The 21,307-nt window shown below is 46.3% G+C and overlaps 1 protein-coding gene across 1 annotated transcript in view; it reads left to right on the plus strand.

Moving 5' to 3' along the window:
• Nucleotides 1-21,307, plus strand: part of Pdzd2 (PDZ domain containing 2) — a 222,072-nt gene that overhangs the window by 123,068 nt on the left and 77,697 nt on the right. Inside the window, exons 2-4 of the mRNA XM_055601102.1 lie at nucleotides 3,166-3,661; nucleotides 14,400-14,542; nucleotides 16,870-17,002. Coding sequence (XP_055457077.1) covers nucleotides 3,166-3,661; nucleotides 14,400-14,542; nucleotides 16,870-17,002 — 772 coding nt within the window. The remainder of the gene's footprint in view (nucleotides 1-3,165; nucleotides 3,662-14,399; nucleotides 14,543-16,869; nucleotides 17,003-21,307) is intronic.

The raw sequence follows: 21,307 nt of genomic DNA on the forward strand, positions 1-21,307 counted from the left end.
CACACACACACACACACACACACACACACACCTCTAATGCTAGATAAGAATCCTAGTGAACATAAAAGGGGGCTAAAGTACATGAATTACCAGAAAGTACTGTAAAGGCTAGGTAAGTCATTTGGATACATACCGATAGACAATATGGGTCCATGAGATGGAAGGTGATTTAAAGATTCTAAGAAAATGAACCCTTAGCCAGTGGTCCATAATTCATTAATTACCCATTCATTGTCTTTGAGATGACCTTATAAAATCCAGAGTCCAGGAAGGAATAAAACAACCTGACTCACAGTTCCTTTATGATGTCAAGGTGCTATTTATTGCTAGGAAGCCAGAAGAAGGCAGAGAGAGGGGGATGGGGTGTTGAACTGAAGATAAACCATTTTTGGCTTTATAGTTTTGCCTAGCATAGACCCAGTAGAAAAAGTGAAATACCATCACAGGCACCTTCCAAGGTTCTTGAAGCCTCCCTGACAGCACGTGTGTGTGTGTGTGTGTGTGTGTGTGTGTGTGTGTGTGTGTGTGTGTGTGTTACTAGGATTGAAGTCAGTGGCTCACGTATACTCGGCAAGCATTCTACCATTGAGCTATTTCTCCAGCCCTCGTGGTGCTGATCTGGCTGTTAGGTGTGGGGAATCCTTTGGGCCAGATTCCAGCACATTTCTACCAAGCCAGTCAACTGTATCTTCCCTTTCTATCACTAGTGTATTGCTGACATGGAGGCTCATGGTGAGATGAGCCACCCTCCTTCCTACGTGCTGACAGCCCAGCTTTCCCATCAGATTTTCCCTGGTGACAAAATCTCAGAAGGACACCTTAATGTCTGTTTACCCACCGTCCTCCTTTCGTAGGAGTCGGCATTGTGCCGGGAGGGAGAGCAGGTGGTTTGTTCCATTCAGAGGCTTTCTCATTCCTCATTTAGTGAGGATGGAGGCTGAGTAGCCTCTGTAGCTGCTGGGTCTTTTTTGTTTTGTTTGTTTTTAAAGCAGGAAGGCCAGAAGTAGGTTGGGTTTATGAAGGATTTAGCTGTTGACACTCTCTGCTCGGGAACCAGTGATGTGTAGGAGGTGGCGAGATTCCAGTGGTGTAGGCATTTCCCCAGGATTCTTTGGGGCTCTGTACATCTTTATCTCCTTGGGGAGTGGATGGTCCATCCTGTTTTCATTTCCTGACTTCGAGTAAGTCCTTATTGGAGCTTTAATGATGTGAGACCCTAATTACCAACCATTACTTCCTTCCTTCACTTCTTTGCATTCTTAAGGCGCTAAGAATGCAGTGGAGCAGACACTACCTCACACCTCACATGCACCCTCTCAGTTTTATTCTCTCCTGCTTCTTTGTATTTGTCGGCCCTCGGCTATGTGAAAAAGTGACAAGCTACGACCAGCCTTCCTTCTTACTCCTGCGCCGGTTCCTGGTTGACAGCTGCCAACAGCCTCCTTCGTCCTAGTCAGCTTTGTGAATGTCTTCCTCTCCTGTAAATGTGGTGCCCCGGGAAGGGCGGTCCATGTGCACTATGAAAAGCCCAAACTAGAGTCAATATCAAGAAGAAAAAAAATCCAATGGGCAGTGGTGGCACATGCCTTAATCCCAGCACTTGGCGGGCAGAGGCAGGTGAATCTCTGAGTTCCAGGACAGCCCAGTCTACAGAGTGAGTTTTAGGACAGTCAGGGCTGCACAGAGAAATCCTGTCTCCACCCACCCACCCCCAAAAAGAAAGGAAGTAAAAGAAAGGAAAGGAAAGGGAAGGGGAAGGGAAAAGGGAAAGGAAAGGAAGAATCCTCACCTGGCTTGCAGTGCTTCCTTAGCCAGTGGCGTATTAATGCCCCATCCTTGCCCAGTACTGGGTCTGGTTTACTTTGTCTGCTTCCAGGCAAAAGTTTTGTTGTTTGTGTGTGTGCTGGTCATTTCTTTTATTCTAAAATAGGAATTTTGTCCAGTCTGTTTTTATCTGTTTATTTTATAAATAAATGATGTAGATGAGTGTTTTGTATGTAGTATGTATATATACATATGTACATACGTGTAGCGTATGCATGCCTGGTGGCTGCCTTGAGAAGTGAGAATAGCATTGGACCCCTGGAAGCAGAGCTGCAGATGGCTGTGAGCCAGCAGGCAGGTGCTGGCAGCTGAACCCAGGTCCTCTGCAGAAGCAAGTGCTCTTGACTACTGAGCCGTCTCTCCAGCCGGCCCCCATTTTATCTGATCTTTACTTTGGGAATTGTATTATTCATCAGCCACACACAGATGGAAGTCTTGTGTGATTCTAATGCAAGTGATTATTGAATAAGTTAATTTTTTTATTTAATCTCTTCACCTGTTTAAATTCATAATTTAGTATGCCTGTGGGATATAAAGTCTGACATTTTCAATTATGCATCATAATGATCAGATCAAGGAAACTGGCACCCATCACCTCCATTATTGGCCATTTGAATGTTTTAGGTACATCCAAAATCCTCTCCTACTTATTTTTAAATGTGCAATTAAATGTTGTCAAATTTGGTTGCCCTGTTATGCTATAGAATAGTAGAATTTACTTCCCCTAAAATAATTTTTGATGTATTTATTTTTTATTTTTATGTGCATTGGGGTTTTGCCTGCATGAGGGTGCCAGATTTCTTCCAGAACTGGAGTTATAGACAGTTGTCAGCTGCCATGTGGGGGCTGGGAATTGAACCCAGGTCCTCTGGGTTAAGAGCAGCCAGTGCTCTTAACGGCTGAACCATCTCTTCAGCCCCCAAGAATTAAACTTTATTTTATTAGGAACTGGAGGTAGAGCAGAGAAGTGGACTGCTCGCCTAGCTTATAGAAGGCCCTGGACTCAGTCATCAGTACTGCAAAGCAAACAGAACAAAAATAAACTTTAGGGAAAAAATAATATGTTGGGATTGACTCTGTTGTAGAAAAACTCTGCTCAGGCTCCTGATTCCAGGAGAGAGAAATTGAAAGTCTCCAGTCTGGGGGGTTGCCTGTTTGCTTGAGGTACTGGGAGTTGATTCCACATCAGCAATTGAAAATACTGAAAGATGGAGATTGAGTGTTGAACTCACTAGGAGGTGTTGGGTGTCAGTCCACTGGCCAGGCTTTCGTCACAGGATCCTGGCCGGACGCTGGTCTAGGAAGGGTTGGCATCTAACCGTGCCCGTCTCTGTGTTGCAGTTACCTGGCTGAGCAGTGCTGGAATGGCGGCTTCATCTACCTGATCATGCTGCGGCGCTTCAAGCACAGAACCCACGTGACCTACAATGGCAGCAGCGGCAACAGCTCAGAACCCGGAGAGACTCCCACCTTGGAGCTGGGTGACCAAACCTCAAAAAAGGGAAAGAGAACAAGAAAGTTTGGGGTTATTTCCAGACCCCCTATCGACAAGGCCCCCGAAGAACCCAAGAGCAGCAGTGGCTGCGACGCGACAGACGACCCCAGCTCTGAGCTGGAGAACGGCACAGAGCCGGAACTTGGAAATGGCCATGCCTTTGAGCTAGAAAATGACCCACATTCTCTCAAGGATGGACCCCATCTGGAGAGGTCAGAGGGGGACGGAGGGGCAGAACTCAGAATTCCAAAGACAGAAGCCTCTCTGGGCAACAGCAATGACAAGCGCCGCTTCTCAAAAACCGGGAAGATGGACTTCCAGTCGAGCGACTGCCTGGCACGGGTAAGGTGCTACCAAGTCTAATCTTTCCTTTCTTTTCGTTTTTCATAATGTGTGTGTGCCTGTATGTCTGTGTGCACGCATGTGTGTGTATGTGTGTCTGTCTGCCTGTTGGTATGTGGGTACATGTATGTAGAGGCCAGAGGCCACTCAAAGGTATCATTCCTTGGGTGCCCTCCACCTTATGTTTTGAGATCTCTCACACCAGCCCTCACCAAGCAGGTTAAGCTGACTGGCTGGCAAGCCCCTGGCATCTGCCTAACCAGAATGCTTCCATGTCCAGCCTTTTTTTTTTTTTTAAGATTTATTTATTTACTTTATGTGCATTGGTGTTTTGCCTGCATGTATGTCTGTGTGAGAGTGTCAGATCCCCTGAAACTGGAGTTACAGTTGTGAGCTGCCATGTGGGTGCTGGGAATTGAACCCAGGTCCTCTGGAAGAGCAGCCAGGGCTCTTAACTGCTGAGCCATCTCTCTAGTCCCCCATGTCTGGCTGTTTGTCTAGATTCTGGGCATTGAATTTGGGTCCTCATGCTTGCAAGGCAGCCCTGCACTGTCTCAACAGCTATTTCCTTGGTCTTAGAATATGAATTTTAACATAAATACTGTTGGAGTTGCTTTTCAAGTTTAGGAAAGGTACCTAAGATAGCCTTGTACTTAGAAGCCAACAAACTCATCGAGATAAATGATCAGAGCCTGTAACAATAACAGAAAAGTTCAAGTTGTTTTATCCCGCTTAAGGAGGCAGTGAAGTGATCCTAAGTGGAAAATTGAAGCCTTCTGTGGTAAAATTTGAGCCCTCTGAGGTCCAGATAAAGCATTGAGCCGCCTTCTTATTCATCACAACTGTCACAGAGAAATTGCTGCTTCAAGGCCAGAGATTCCTGGTGGCAGTTGATAATGCAAACATCTAGCCTCAGCGTGACACAGGAAGGGCGGCCGACACCGGGAAGCATCTGCTTTTATTTTTAACAGTTCAAAGCCAGTGCTATTTTTATGAGATCGCATTATTACATTGGTAAATTCTAGTGACACACAGAGGCGCCTCACCGAAATCTCATTTAAGTGGTTTCTCTGTCAGGTCGAGGCTGGCCCCCATGGAAAGGAGAAGAGACTGTGGTGGAATAAACTATTGGAGGTTGCCTCCCCGGCGTCTTTTCTTAGAGTTATGTTTCTGTACAGTGGACAAGTCTGTGACATGAATCCTCTTGGCAGAGGGAGCTGTGGAAGAAATGGCTTCCTGAGTGGGTGCTGACGAGCTTCTCTGACACACAGAACACCTGTAGGGGTGAAAGGCAAAGGTGGAAAAGAGGTGTGAAAGCGTCGTGTTTGGGCACCCTGGAGTGAACTGCAAGGCTGTTGGATGCAGTTACTCCCGTGGCTTTAAACACTCCATAAGCAGGATGGAGAAGGAATGAAACAGCTACTCTCTGGTCGGAAGAAAGCCTTATACAGAGGCAGCATTCTCTGTGGGTGGATGGGGGAACACATGGAAAGAAAGGCCATGTTTCTGTCCGTTCTTTCTGTCAATTTTATGGGGCTCTCCTAGGAGGTTGAAAGATTGAACAAGAAAATAGGTGGTGGTGGCACACGCCTTTAATCCCAGCACTTAGGAGGCAGAGCTCAATCTCTGAGTTCAAGGCCAGCCTGGTTCACAGAGTGTCAGGACAACCAGGGCTACATTGAAAAAAAAAAAAAAAGAACACTAATATTCTGACTGCTATACTTTGGTAAGAGTATTCTCCCCATCTTGATTAGGCTGTGAATCCCCAGTGAAACTTGTAGGTGAATAGTGTTGGCTCTCCTGGATCATTTCAAGGGTTTGGGTGATAGAGGAGGTTGAATCTCACAGTCTAAAAAGAAAGTGGCTCATAAAATTAAATTTCGGGGTCCAGCTGCAAAGACTGGGTGTGCCACAGGTCCTCTCGCCTGCCTTTTGCACTCAAGGTCAAAATGATCCAGAAGGTATAAAGATTTAATCCCTATCTCTTGCTACGGGAACAGATTTTTAATTTTTTAAACTACATAGGACTTGGTTGTCTTCCTTCCATCATGTGGTCCCGGGTATTGAACTCAGGTTGTTATCTTGGCAGCAGGCATCTTTACCCGCTGAGTCACCCGTGCCCTATGGGACAATTTTTAAAGCCACGTTCTTCTGCCATCGGTGGCTGGCTCCAGTCACACTGCCAGTGTTGGAAAGTGAGAATGGACCGCATGCCTGGGCTTACCCACGCTTACCCTGTCATTACCCACAAACCCCAGAAGTTTCTTTCCCAGTGCGTTTGCTCAGGATAGAGGACCAGTGAGCTCTTTGCAGCTCCCTCCACGCCACAGGAGTCCTTGACATAACCCACCTTGAAGAATGGCTGGGCTCTTGGGCTGCAGTGAGTGGATTTTTTTTTTTTTTTTTTTTTTTTTTTACTCCAATGTAGTTGAGACGAAGGTCATGCTAAAATGGAATTTCCAGAAAATAGCTGCTTACCTCTTAAGTCTTTGGGGAGGGGAATTCCATTCTGTTTGAATAATAGGAGATTTAACGTGTCAGTGTAATTCCGCTTCTGCTTTATTAATGATTTAATATTACCCATGGAGACTTACAGGAAAGGCCTAGAATGCCCAGTCAGACCATTTTGTTTGTAGGTTCTTCTTTATTGTAGACTTATTTGTTCTAACAAAGTATTACACTGAAATCAACCCCAGGCCATTGTTTTCCCAGCCTGCTCTCCCTTAGCAGAGCAATGGGAAATGTATTTCCTCTTACCGATTGTGCTTTGTTTTTTTGTGAAAGAGGACTTACTGCACACCTTTTCCTGGCCTGGTACTACCTAGCTCAGGTAGGCCTCCAACTCACAGCAGTCCACCTGCCTCAGCCTCGCCAGTGTTGAGATTACAGGTATGAGCCACCATACCTAGGGCCACAAATATTTTCTTTAAATAAAATTTTTTTAATATGTTTCTGTGTAAGCATGTGTGAGTTGGTGTGTACCACGTGCATGCAAGAGCCCTCAGAGGCCAGCAGAGGGTGCTGGGACTCTCTGAGCTGGAGTTACAGGCAGTTACGAGCCGCTGTGTAAGTGCTGGGAACCAAACCCAGCTCCTCTTCCAGAGCAGTAAGCATTCTTAACAACTGGGCCACTGCTCCAAAGACCAAAGAGTTTCTTATAAAAATTGGTGTGTTTGTGTAAAACAGTGACTCAAACAATACGTGTATAAGCAGATTACTCTTTTTAAAATGCAAAACCCAAAAATACCTCAATACATTAGACGGACAAGTTCAGAGCTATCCTGGGGTGATTTAGAGCCTTTCCAGCAAAGCCCATTGATCATTCAGGAAGACGGTTACCTATGTCTGTTTACCTAGAATGTGTGTAAAATGCCAAAATGTATACAAAATGCAAATGTATACATTGCAGTAGAGGGGAATCCTGCCAGGCCAGCCGGCTTACTAATGGCTGCTCTCTGTGTCTGTGTGGACAGTGATGTCTAACCCCAGCAATCAATATTTACCCCGTACAGCATGAGACCTTTTCCCTTAGTGTGATTCACTGGGGACCTCAGGCAGGAACCTCAGATCTGCATCTTCAGGAAAGGGCGGGCCGTCTGCCACGTGGCCACTGATTTGTACTGCCCAAGGGCAGCCTGAGGAGGATTCTCTTCTAAGGAGCCCCCAGTGTCACTGGGAGACCACATTGTCCTTTGTGGTCATATTTCGTAAGTCCAGGTCTGTACCTTGAGACCTCTCTCCTTCTCCATCCTTTAGACCAACTAACTGCCTGTAGTATGTCCCCATTGCAGATAGTTCATCTTTCTCCTAAAGCTCAACGCAAGCCTTTCCTGAACAGTGAGATCCACCCGAGCGTTCTTGTCTTGCTTGCTGTTATCCAAGCTTGGGTGGCCGTTTGTTCTGTGTTGTCTGGGGCTTCGTTGTTTGCCACTGAGCGTGGCAGAAAAGCCCTCTTGGTGAGGTCTGCTGAGATGCTCCCCTTTCCCTCACGTCAGGTCTGTACCTTTGCCAAGTCCTGGTAACGCTGGTTCCCTTTAAGCTTTTACAGTCCCAGCTACCTTTTATCCTCTGTCACCAGAACATGGGGTGGGGGTGGGGGAGCAGGCATAAAAAGTTGTCTCCTACCCGCTGCCCTCGGCCACTCTTCTTCCCAATCATCCACTGTATCTTGGGGGTACTTTCTGAAGAGAAAAGCAAGTTGCTCGTTCTCTCGCACACACGTGTTCATGCACACCTGAACACACACTACAGCAAAGCCCCTCGGGTCAGTCCACTGTGATGTCCACATACCTTGGCATATCATTCAAGGCTTTCTAGTCTCTGATTCCATACTTAATTTTTTGTATGTGTGTGTATATATACGCACACATATGTATGTATACATATACATATGAGTCACATGCGTAGCCAGTTTAAAGAGTGAGGTCCAAAGCCCCACCCCCAACACAAGCGTTTCTGTTCATAGAGCAGGTGTATCCCATCCTGGTATGCATGCATTCCCCCAGCCAGAGACACTCGGAGGCACGTACGCTGGATCTTCATCTTGCCCACGGGCTTCATCTTGGAAGTGTAATCCTTTGCTCACTCAAACCTCACCCCAGAGGATGGTGTAGGACCAGAAGCTCTACTGTCCTGGCATTGTGGTTCCCCTGGGGCCAGTCCTGTGGCACTCTGCCACCATCGTGTTGGCCAGGATTTTCATCAGAGGTGCTGGCTTTTGCCCTTGAGCCATTGTGGATGCCGCCCTCTCTGCCCGATGGCTCTTCCCCTTTCCACTGTCTCTTAGCTACCACCTTCCTGGGACATCAAACATTTAGATGCATGCCTTCAGGAGACCTCTGTGGCCTTCTGGGAACCTGCTCATCCTCAGGCCACTCATCTCTGGGCTGCTGCATTGCCCCACTGTCTGCCCATTGGCACATGACCCTTAACCCCAATATATTCCAGTGACAGTTTAGCTTGTGTTTATCCCTGTGTCCCTATTTTACTCTAAAGGGCAGAGCCTTGTCACCAGTTCTAGCTCAAGGCCTTATACCTGAAGTGCTCTGTATATCGCTACTAATGAGGGTGCCCCAGGACACCAAGACTAGAAAAGACAATGGACTCCGACCCCAGTTCTTGTGCTCATATCTCTGTAACCTCCGAACTCTCTCGGCTTTTCTCTGGGCTGTTTTCATGCCTATGAACTGAGCACTGTGGTATGATCACTAAGGGACGATTAAGTCCTGACATTTTTCACTTCTTACTGATTATTCTAAATAAGAAGGGATAAGCAAATGGTCTCAGAATAGGTTTGCAGCTAGGGCCAAGACATTTACTGCAGTGAAATTCAGTTTCAGTGATGTGTGTTCTCACATTTGGGGCAAAGATGCTATTGTAAAATGCTCTTTTGGCTTCCAGCGGAAATGAGGTCATTTAAATGCTGCATGGCTGCTCTCTGATGGTGCCACCCTATTTTAGTAAATAAATCCCCATTCTGGCTTCGGCGAAGCACGGCACGTGTGAACTCGCACAGTAGTTGAGGTTTACAGGACAGGCTAGCGCTCTGTCATTAGTACAGAAGTCTGTAGCAGCCTGTTTTGCATCATTTGGCTTTCTCTCCATAAACTCACAAAGCCTCGCTGCCCTTTAAGCCATTATAATAGAAAACTAATGCCCAAGCCATCTGTCTAGACAGGGCCTGTCTTGGAATTCAGTTGTCTCTACAGCTAGATCTGTCCACATGCTGATCACTGGCAAACACACAGGTCTCCCTTCTGGAAGAGCCTCGTAATGCCCATCTCAGTGGAGATGGAGAACCACGAGATTGGTGGTTAAGCCTTCTATCCTGGCTACTCTTATAGGATATAGTTATGCTCTGTTCTGGTTGTTAGAGGATCATTTGATAAGTGAGCTAGACAGATCCCTGTCTCAGTGTCATTTACAGCACAGAAGGGGCTATAAGCAATAAAGGACCCCATAAAATATCAAATAATGACAAGTACCATTGCTGAAGAGGGAGATGGCAGGACATGTTACCCCCAGGGATAGTTTATAGCAGGTGTCAGCAAAGACAAGGTGGTATGTGAGCTGAGCCATTTCATGGGAGAACAGCCCTACAGGAAAGTTTCAGGAGAACTAGCAAAAGCAGCTGCAAGTGGCAGGAGGTGTTCCAGGAATAAGTAATGGCCCTAGGAGAGGACTCAGGTGAGTGGACAGGCTAGCCTACAAAGTTGTTCGTACAGTCCAGAGGACAATCTGTGGTAACCAGGGTACTCCTCTTTCCAGGGAGGGAGCTGATTGAGTGTATAGCAAGCCAGAGTCAAAGAGTACATAGCAAGTTAGATAAATAGCCAATGAAACATCATTAAACCAGGTCCTCAAAGCATCCAGCAGAAATCAAATGGGGAAGCCCCTCCAAGGCAGCCAACTAACATCCTCAATAAAGAGAATCCCAGGCAGACCAGAGTGACCCCTCCAGTGAGACATCAAGTAAAAGTTTGAATGGCAACAGATAGAGAGAACACCATCAAATCTGGAGTTCATAGTGTCCAGTGAGACTGGCTGGGATGTGGAGACAGTTGATTGAAGTCCTGAATGAACTGTCTCTCCATGGCTGAGCTTCCAATGAGCCTCCCCTCCCCACAGTCAGCATTTTTACCCCATGGCTAATGGCTTTTGGGATTAGTTTTATCTAGCTGTTCTCATGGACACTGTTTTTATTCTTATGCTGTTCCACCTTCCCTGTTAGTGATAAGGTGGCCATCCCAGTCCCAGACAAGGGACAACGGAGGACACTTTGAGACAAACCTGTTTCTTCTGAAATGGGGGAATAAGTCCCCTTCAAGAGCCAGCTTCTCAAAACTCAAGCAACCCATGGCTCTTCATGGTGGACAGAAGGTCGTGTTCACCAACATGGAGTGTGGACCACGTTCTAAGCCCACGGGTAGTTTAAGCCCGTAAGGGGCATAAGCAGGGAATGCCATGGCGCATCCTGCTAAAGCATTAAGCCTGGATGTTTAGGAGCAAATATCCTGTAGAACCGGCTGGTAAACTAAGAGGCCAGATTACAGGCTTTTGTGATCACTCAAGGCAACGATGCTAGTGGCTTTGCCGAGAGTGCCAGTGGGGAAGATGAGACGGTAGGTGTGGCATCTGTTTCAGAAGCAGATCCTGCAGATCTCTGCCATGGTTCGTGTGTGGGACGTGACGATGAAACTCACACATGGATTTGGAGCTGGCACATCCTCTGCAGGCTGAGCACATGGCAGCCTTTTCCTACTGAGATGGGAGGGAGATCCAGGAGTAGGAGGGGGAGGAGTCGGTTGCTATCTTCCTATTCAAACTCCTCCAATACACTGAAAAAGTCCAAGAAAAAAAAAAAGTTCATTAATTTCAAATGTTCACTAGTATCCCCTTACAATGTCTATAGCCGATTGTGGGAAAATCATCTTAGTGAAGAAGAGGGGGTGGTAAGATGGCCCCTTTGGTAAAGTGCTTGCTGGACCACATGACATGGGTTTGGATCCATAGCACCCATGTAAACGCAGGCATGAACATGTCTGTAACAATGCTGGTGGCACAGGCAACTAGGACTCAGAGTTCAGTCCGTCTAGCCAAGCCAGTGTGGCCCCTGGTTCAGTGAGACCTTATCCAATACATAAGAGGGAGAACATCAGGAAGTCACCAACATTGGCCCTTGGCCTCCACATGCTTTCACAATGTCCCTCTCCCCACAACATTCACAAGCCGTGCGCACACGCGAGTGCCCACAAAGTGAAAGAGAAAAGACCAGTTGGTGGTAGCTTCTCTTACAGACCTTTGTTTATACCCAGTAAAAACGATTGGAAATGGGGGGGGGGCACCTGTGTCCCATGGCATGCATGTGGAATTCAGAGAACTATTTAATAGGTACTGCAAGGCTTACATGGCAGCTTGTTCACCTGCTCTGCTACCCCTCACCTTTTGATGTGTTTCTAGTGAGCTGTGTGTTGGGCTCAGGAACTTATGGAGTATGTGAATGTTCTTCATGAAACTTTCAGAGTATACAGTTAGGCTATTTTTCTACCTCTATTGGCATATTTTCATTAAAAAAAAATCATAAGTCCTACTTTTTAAAGCCTTTTGAAATGAGGAGGAATAAATTTAGTCTCACCCCCTCTGTGAACCATATCTATATCTTCTGCTTACCACAAGGACAAGATGAAGAAAAAATTCCATGAAGTAATAATGGGGGTTGACGCATTTTTACTACTTTAAGCTAAAACCAAATGAGTTTCTCTTGAATCCATTACTCCAGTAATGGAGACCCTATTGTTCTAAAAGGAGAGCCACAGATTTCCTTGGCCAGGGGAGAAGGAATGGAGTCTTAACCTGCTAGAACCCTGAAGGGGAAAAGGGAAGCCACTGCTTTACTCTCCTGAGCCCAGGGAGGCAGCCAAGAGGGATGTTGGCGAGAGAGACACGCTAAACAGCATGGAAGCTGACCAGCATGTCCGGAGTCAGTTCCTTCCAGTGGTGTGTGCTAGGACATTGGCTCTCCTGTGTTGGAGCTGTTGTAAGCTGCCACCTTGGCAGCCACACTAATTCCCAAGGATGGCTTTTAGAAGTAGTGTAGCTGTGAGAGATGTGAAGGCCAGGGAGGGTGTTTCTGAACAGAGAACAGGAGGTGTTCCAGAGGTCAGAGGCAACAAACCAAAACTGTGGCATTCAGAGCAAGACGATTGGATGAAGTAGGGCCCGCCGACAAGTTCACGAACAGCTGCGGGAAGCCAGTGACTTCTGAAGTTGCACTTGGCCAGACAGCCTGCGCTTGCCTGTGGTCAGGGAGTGGAGGAGACAGTTGGCACCGCTGCTTGCTGCTGGACCAGTGGAGCCCCACCGCGCGGCACCATACAGAAGTGTAGGATCCACCAGGTCTCTGGCTGGTAATGATTTTTCCAGACATTCCAACTGCCGCACATCAGTGGTGTTTCAACATCTGGGCCTCTACTATTCTTGCAGTTTCATTTCAGCCTCTGACAGTGTGTGTCTCAGGTTTTGTAAATGCTTCGCATTCCTTCTGTTTTGTAAGCAACTCTAGCGGCAGGTTGCCATTTCCAGAGGGATGAGAGCTTTAGATGAGAGAACCTTCGTGATGGATTGAAAAGGCAGATGCTGAGGAGTGTGCTGTGACTCACGCCTATATGGCTTGAGATTTAGCAATAATAATATAGAACTGAAGAAAATTTAAAAATTTTAAAAAATCACTTTTAAAGCTTTTTATGGAGAGCTAGAGAGGCTGTGCAGTAGTTAAGAGGGCTGGAGTTCAGATCCCAGAACCAACATCATGCAGCTTACAACTACCTGTAACTCCAAGCCTCTGGGGATTTGATGCCTTCTTCTCATCTCTGTGGGTACTCATACAGATGTACATACAGACAGACAGACACATGCAATTTTAATCCTTTTTTAAGATTCTATAATTTAATATCCCTGAACACTGAAGTATCTGAAAGAATGTAAACATTTTGCAGTGATCATATTTATGCCTTTAGCATGAAACAGGGATTCTAGTGGAAAATGAACCAAGGCTAAAAAGCAACCAGCAACAAGAGGGCTTACAGACAGTATCAGCCTTGGATAAAGGGCAGGTTTTGATGCGAGTTGAAGCATGCTTTGATAATTAAGTAGCATGCACATCAGTGCTGTCACTTGCTCTGTTGACCAACAGTATCAAATTAATCCGTTTTCTGTGGGATTTCTCATGTATGTGCTTTAGGGAAGTGTGAGGTTCAATTTGATTATTATTACATGGTTGGTTGTTTTTCCATGATTGCTCAAGTGATCTGATCTGAACATCAAAAATCCAAAATACTCTAAAATCTAAAAATTACTATGACACCGTAACTGGAAGATTCCACACTGTGACCTTTGTGATGAGGTCAAGATGACAAGTGGACTAAAAATACTGACTACTGCTACTTTTAGTCTAGATAAGATACAGATGAAACAAATGAATTTCATATTTAACTTTGGACTCTGTGTCCAAAATATCTCAGTGTAAATGTGTGAATATTCCAAAAGGCAAAGAAATCTGAAGCACTTTGGTCCCTAGCCTCTCAGGAGGGCTAGTCAACAGGGACTGTCTAGCTCCGTTTCCGTGGGTGCTTCATTGAGTCCTACAACAAACCTGAACACAGTAATAATGGCTTTCACATTAAAGGCAAGGAAAGTTGCCTATGTGTTAGGTGGCTCTGTGAGTTATAAACAGCAGAGTATCTCACAAACTAGCTGAGGTTTCCTGGTACCCAAACCCGAGCTGAGCTTTCTTCCTTTCACCCTCCCACATGTGTTAGCAGCTGTACAGAGTAGACCATTGTTTGTAATACATGGCGGCACCTGCATCCCAAGTAGAAGATGCATCACCATCAGGATGCCTGGTCGGATGTCAGTGACTGGGATTAGAATTCTCTGACACTAAAATGTAGGTACCTGGCTGCCACCACATGTTTTCAAACATTCCACAGCCACATATGGGCAGTGTGAGTCCCTACAGAATGACACAGACAGAACATTTCCATTACTCTAGAAAGTTCTAGGGGATAGCACTGATAGCCGGACTTTGGCTCAGTCCTCCGAGGCCTTTTCTCCTGTGCTGATTTGTGACAGCTGGTGACAGGCGACAGGTGCTCAGGCCCTGATGTGACGGTGCTACTCTCCCATGTCAATGTGATGTGTCTGTCAACATCCTTCACGCATGCTCACTTTTTCTTCCAAGGAGGAAGTTGGCCGGATATGGAAGATGGAGCTGCTCAAAGAATCAGATGGGCTGGGAATTCAGGTTAGTGGAGGCCGAGGATCAAAGCGTTCACCCCACGCTGTCGTTGTCACCCAAGTGAAGGAAGGAGGTGCCGCTCACAGGTGACTAAATCCTCATCCCTTTGCCTCTTTTCCCTCCTCCTCCCCTTCCCTCTGGTGCTGGGTGCTTGTGTCTTTCACCTGATCAAAGCTCTGTTAGTTATAGTACATAGAGATGTGTGGGAGCACAGGAGGAAAACAAACAGTGGTTCTAACTGACCACACCTCGGGCACAGGAAGTGGCTCTTCGGGGTATTCTAAACTGTGGAGCAGAGATTTGATTTCTTTGTACTCCCTTTCAAGATTACCTACTTATCCTAATTCTTGGGATGCTAGCATTGACTGTGGTACTACGTGGTTATTTATCAAGAAAATGCTCTTGAACAGAAGGTCACGTTCCTGACATCATTTGATGTCCTGTGACTCTGTGACTAATGATTCGGGGAAAGTGGCACTGGTTTAAAAGTGTGGCCACCATGTAAATGTGTCAGATATATCAGAGTTTCACACACACACCATCACATGTCTCTATTGCACATGAGGAAGAGGAAAAATAAATGTGAATCTTTTCCATGTAACCTAAAAAGCAGTACTTAAAACCATGTCTTTTGGATCTGAACAATTGTGTGAAGTAGGGAAAGGGACTTCGTTTAGCTGGAGCACATATGAAAAAGGTTATCTGCGTGTGAGATATGTCGCCATCCCCAAATGGTCTTCACTGTGCTACTTGCTTCCATTCGAATGGGGTATCCATTGCTTATGGCATGGTAGGGTATGTCCACGCGTTGCCATGCCTACACACACACACACACAGTAAGAGTACAGAGAGAATGGCACTGATACTGACAGGGAAGTGATTTTCTTTTATCTAGTCTGGAATTTCTCCAGGCAGGGGAGCCAGTTTCCAAGAGGGATATGATGGACCAAAGCAATGTCAGCCTTCCCAAGACTGAGAGGGAAAACCTATCTCATACAGTGTACTTGAAGGAACTAGAATTATTTAGGCTGAATAACAGAAAACTGAAGAGAGGACCAGGCAAAAGCTAGCAGATTGCTTCTTACTCTTCAGCCTCATATGGTAGGATGCTAAAAACTACAGTAGCGGTAAGATTAACTGCAACTGTCAATTATCCAAATGACAGTATTATTAAGAGATTAAGACCTTAGATGGTTTTACCCCAGATGAGCATCATTAAACTCCCTGACTGGCATTCCTGATATGCCTTAAGGAACTCTCAGCAGCTAGCTGTTTTCCCATTAGTGCTATGTCTTGTGTTCTGGTCTTTCTGGCAGGCTGGTGATGGGGAAATTCCTGCACTCAGAGATAAGCTTTATGTGGATGCTCTCGGTGCTTTTCCATCAGGGCCATGGCTAAGTCAGTCCATTGTCTTCTTCTCATTCTTAGCCTGAAGCTCTGTGTGTGTGTTTTCTCTGTGGTATATGAATCAACAGTGAGGCCTTCTAATTAATAACAGGAGATGAGAGAAATGGCATCAGAGAGCAGAATAAGGAAAGGGATGGGCTGGGATGTCTTGGTGGTGGTGTGAATAAGTAAGCCCACTAGCCATGTCCATTGAATTGTCTCTGCAAGGTCCCCTCCTCCCATAGGCTCAGCCCCCAATCCATACACCTCCTTGAGATTCTAGCATGTCCCTCCCAGATGCCTTTCCCATTCCCTCTGTTTCAGCATGCTAAATAACTAGTTGGGACCTTAGCATTTCTCTGCTTTAGGGACTTCTGAAAACAGAAGGCAGAGGCTGTTGGAAGTCCCCTGTGCCTCTTGTTTCTTATTAAAGCCTAAACTCATAAAGAAAGATTATCATGTATGCCCTAGAGAAGGAGACAGCAAGAGAGATGTTATTGAAAGACAGAAAGAGGGAGGCAAATATGAAAGGAGAGAAGCTAGTTGACTTGTTTCCCAGAAGGAGCCCTGCCTCTGTGTGATGGAGGGACAGTGGGCCAGGGAAGGGCTGCAGGTGGGCCTAGCATGTCTTGGCACTGTCTGTGCTCAGTTCAGCAATAGCCCTGAGCCAGTGACAGGGAAGATTAGGGAAAGAATGACTTGACTCTCCTAAAACCCAAGGGTCATAGTTGATATATCACAATAATCATCCAGATGGCGTGTCATTGACACTGATGTCAGATATGTTTAGCTTAAGAGTGAGCATATTACTAAGTGACCATCAAGAATCCTAGACATATTCTGCTCCTCTCCTGGGAATCTGGATACTCATGTTAAAGCAGTCCCACCCCAAACCATCTTTGCTTGTCATTGCTTCCTCTTCCATGACTGTCCCTTCCCATGACACTGCCTAGCTCCTAGAAGATGATCCTTCTCCTACCCAGAATGTCTTGACCAGGGCTTTTTCCTCCCATCTTCGTTTCCTCAGGGATGGCAGACTGTCCTTAGGAGATGAACTGCTGGTGATCAATGGTCACTTACTGGTCGGGCTCTCCCATGAGGAAGCTGTGGCCATTCTGCGCTCGGCCACTGGGATGGTACAGCTGGTGGTGGCCAGCAAGGTAGGTAGTTTTTGTCGTCCTTAGTGTTTATAATGGTAGTAGGAATTTGGACGTGAGCCTTTCCCAGGCTACACAGATATGTGTGTGCTTTCAGCTTACCCTGGGCTATGCAGTAGCCATAATGCCACAGGACAAGCATGTGTGAAGACTCTTAACTGAAGTATGCTCAGTTATTTAAGTTATTAAAAGCGGTTGTTAGAAAGGTAATAATAGGATGAAGGGAAGGAATAGGAGGTGCAGAAGTATGAAGAGTTGGAAAGAAAGAAACTGGGTGGACTGGTGGGGTGTTTTGTTTTTTGTTTTGATTTTTTGTTTGTTTGTTTGTTTGTTTGTTTTTTGTCACTATGAAGAAATACCTGAGATAAGCCACTTAAGGAAGAAAAGTTATTTGGACTCATGGCTTCAGTCTGTGATCAGCTGGATCCATTGTTGGGCTTATGACCGGCAGAAACATCATGACGAAGAGTGTGGTGGGCAAAGGGAAGCCGTCTGCCTGAGGCAGTTGGGAAACAAAGACACTGTGTCATAAAGAGACCTTCAGAGGCACACCCCAGTGACACACTTAGTCCAGCTAGGCCCCATCCTTCAGTTCCCACACCTCCCATTGCTCTGATTATGAATCCATTAACGGACTCATCCCTTCACCAAGATCCAGCCACTTCCTTAAGTCCCACTTTGAGCATTGCACCAAGGACCAGGCCTCCAACATAGCTGAAAGTGAGGGGGATGGGCCCTTCACATCCAAACCACAGCAGTAAGGAACATGTCTTCTAAGGCCAGAGTGAGGAAAGTTTCCAGGCTGTCCATAGGCAGGCCAGGGACCCTGGTCCAGTCCCCCTTACGACATTGGACCTGGAGGAAGCCCCGTGCCTCCTTTGTCCAACAACCTCTGTTTTCTCTTCGTCCCGAGCTGTACAGATAAGACAGTGAAGAAGAGCATCCACAGTGGCTGCCATCTTGCAGAGGTCATGGTGCCGTCATCAGTGCCAGGCACCAAGCTCTTGGCACACAGCCCCCTGTCTAGCCCATTCTGCTGCCACCTCTCCCTCCTGGTTTCCACTGTCTTAATGGGATCATGAAACCCCAGGTCAGAGTTTCTTTCACGTGTATGTTAATGTGATGACTATGTCATGGGCTCATAGCATCTTGCATTCAACCCCTGGAGAAAGGCTGCTGGTGCCACAATTCTGACGAGCACAGGAGACAATAACTGCTCACCTTCCTGCTGTGTTTTCTGGTTGTGCTGCTGAGACTTTTAAAGAGGCCCTATGACTCAGGAGTAAATAAGATAGAGCCATGCAGCTATTTCTGCTGCTGACTGGCCGACCAAGAGCATCTATGTGAGGCCACACACACCTTGGCTCTGCATAGATACAGTTGCCGGAACTTTTAATTCTCTTTCCATCTTCCCCATTTTTATTTTGGGGGTTGGCATGTGCAGGTTTTCACATACTTTTTTCCTTCTTAGATTACAAGATCACTGCCAGTTTGAGGAGTGCAGTTGCGTCTCCCATGGGTCTCCATCCATAGGCTCAACCAACCTCAGATGGGCAGTAGTTAAAATAGCACTTGCATCTTTAATGAACACAGACTCCACCTCCCATTGTTGCTCCTTAAATAATCCAGTAGCACTTTACAGAGCATTCACATTGTCTTGGCAACATGGGAATGATTTAAAGTGTACAGAAAGATGTGTACAGCTTTCATGAAAATACTATATCGTTATGTATGAGGGATTTGAGCATCCTTGGACTCTGGTGTCTGTGAAAAGTCTCTCACAGGTAACAAAACACAACTAGCTATATATACAACAAATATATTAGGATTCCATTTCGAGCTGTCTGAAAAATCTGCCTTTCTTTTTACCTTTTACCTCAAACCTCTAACCAGGACATTAGGTTTGCCAAGGCACATCTTTGGTGAAGGCTATAAGCCCCAAAGACGGAGCTAAACCCGTTCTGTGTGGTAGTCTTTTCTTCCTATAGAGACTCGGTGGGCCCTAGGAACTTTGGGTCTTTCACATCCAGAGGATTGTCTGCATCCCTTGCTAGGGACAAGGAAGAACAGAGTCCTGGGGGTTTCTCTGTCCTCCTGCCGACCACTCCACGCAGGGGGGAAAGTTTCACGGGGAGGGGAGACCACCTCCTCACTTTGCCAGGCAGATCAGGAATTGCAAAGCATCCCTGGGTCTTGCACACGGTCCTGTGCTTGCAGCATGCCTGTTTCATTTGCACAGCCACCTTTGTCCAGGGAGCAGCTCAAAAGTATAGGTCTCTGCCAGGAGAGACCTGTATGGCGTGTACCCACACACACATGTGAGATGAAGACAAGAATGGGCCACTGCTGGCTGGCCAGGAGACTCTATATAAGGACACACACATCTTAGCTGTGCACATAGCTATGCTGCTGCCACATGAGGGACATCACAGGACCCCAAAGATATTCCGAGTGTTGCTTAGCTCTCCACTCACCCTGCACCTTAGAAGAAGAAGAAAGAAAGAAAAAGGCAGAGTGTATAATAGTTGCCAGATACTAGAATCGTCTTGCTAGATGCTAAACCAATCCCTTGAGGCAGATGTGTGTTCTTTTTATTCAAAGGTTTCCATTTAAATCCCAGTGGTTATTTAACTTTCTTGATACCCCACGGCAGTAGACAAAAGCAGGTTTTCTGCCAAGTCCAATGGATTGTGAAATGGCTGCTGCTTCTGTTCACCCAGCTGCCTTAAAGGTAAAGAAGATATAAAGCATAACAGAGCAGGGTGTCAGGAAAAGATAGCATGCTTCTCCCAGAGGCTTTGGCTTTGGGGAGCATGAGCTGGGATCCTTGTAGGGCTGAGCAATATTCAGGAACCAGTTCTCAGTCCATGAGGTCCTGGGCACCTGGCCCAGACCTCAGAGGGTAATATCTTTTGTGCCATGTGTCCTGTTTGCACTCAGGCTGTCAGCTCTTCAGCCTGCTGCTGCTTCCTAACCTTGTCCCTGACTATCTGGGTGCTCACCCATGCAGGAGGAAGAGGAGCCTCCGTCATTGGGGTCACCTGGCATCCAGCCAATCCTTCTCTTTATCCAATCAGAATAGGCTATCCATAGGCTTTGTTTTGTCGTCATCCCTGGGGTGTGAAGGATGGGAGAGTTTCCAACTTCCGACTATAAAGAATAAGAAAAATGTTTTTAAAAATGTTATGATTCTAGACCTAGGGAGCACGTCACAAAACTTTAAGTACCGTCCACTAACTGTTGTGTCCTTCTGCTCAGAAGTGTGTGTGTGTGTGTGTGTGTGTGTGTGTGTGTGTGTGCGCGCGCACGCAGCATGCATATTCTCTTCTCAGTGAGCCCAATGCCAAGAAACAGAGTGTGTCTTGGAGGCCATCTCAGTTGGACTTAAATGCCAGCTCCACCCTGAGAAAAGCTGTGTGTTCTGGGCAAGCCATTACATGCTTAAATCCCACTTTCTCAAGAACGGCCTCTGAGGATGTCACAAAGCTTGAAGGAGGCAGGAAAGCCCCAAGCTGTGCAGCTGGCCAGAGGGAGTGGTGCAGAAGTGGCTGCCCTTCTCTTGGTCCTAACATGAGCACATGTAGTCTCTAATCACATACATGGAGGATATCATGGCTGTCACACATGCTTCTAATGTACTTGTTCATTAGGCAGCATGCTGTGAGAACCTTTCCCACAGGAAGTTCATCTCAGCACTGCTTTTTAAGGCCATGACACATTCTGTCCCATAGTTGCTATGTGATCTACTCATTCATTAGAACCTTTGTTTGCTTTTAAAAAAAAAAGAAGAAAAAAAGAACTTTCTTGTTGGTGGTCAGACAGAGTAGACAACATAGTAGAGAAATGGACTCACAACTTGTCTAATGACTTCATTTCATTAGATAGAGACGAACAATGCACAATTGCTTGGGTAAAATTATCGTGCTAAGCCTGGAGTACACCTCAGTTGGTAAAGTGTTTGCCTAAAGTGAATGTACTTCACGTTCCTCAAGGTTGAAAATGGCATGGAGCGGACGACAGACATTGCTGACTTTAAATGCCATATCACTGAAAAATTATATCGTCCATTACAACTTGTTAGTTGGTTTCAGCTTCTGTCCTTTATTTTGTGGGTAGTCAAGCAGTTTGATGGTTCAGACTTTGTGGTTTGTTCCACTCCCTTTCGAAGTGGCCAGGGTGAGGAAATGAGGAGAAAACGCTCCAGTCTTTCCCTGGCTCAGCAGTTCAGCCCTTGGTCCCATCTCTGGACTTGGTGTCTGGTTGCCTTTCTAGAGAGTGTGCCAGGCTCCTGGGTGCTCCTTGTATACA

Source organism: Psammomys obesus, unplaced genomic scaffold (assembly GCF_907164565.1).
Source record: "Psammomys obesus unplaced genomic scaffold, mPsaObe1.curated_primary_1811, whole genome shotgun sequence".
NCBI lineage: Eukaryota > Metazoa > Chordata > Mammalia > Rodentia > Muridae > Psammomys > Psammomys obesus.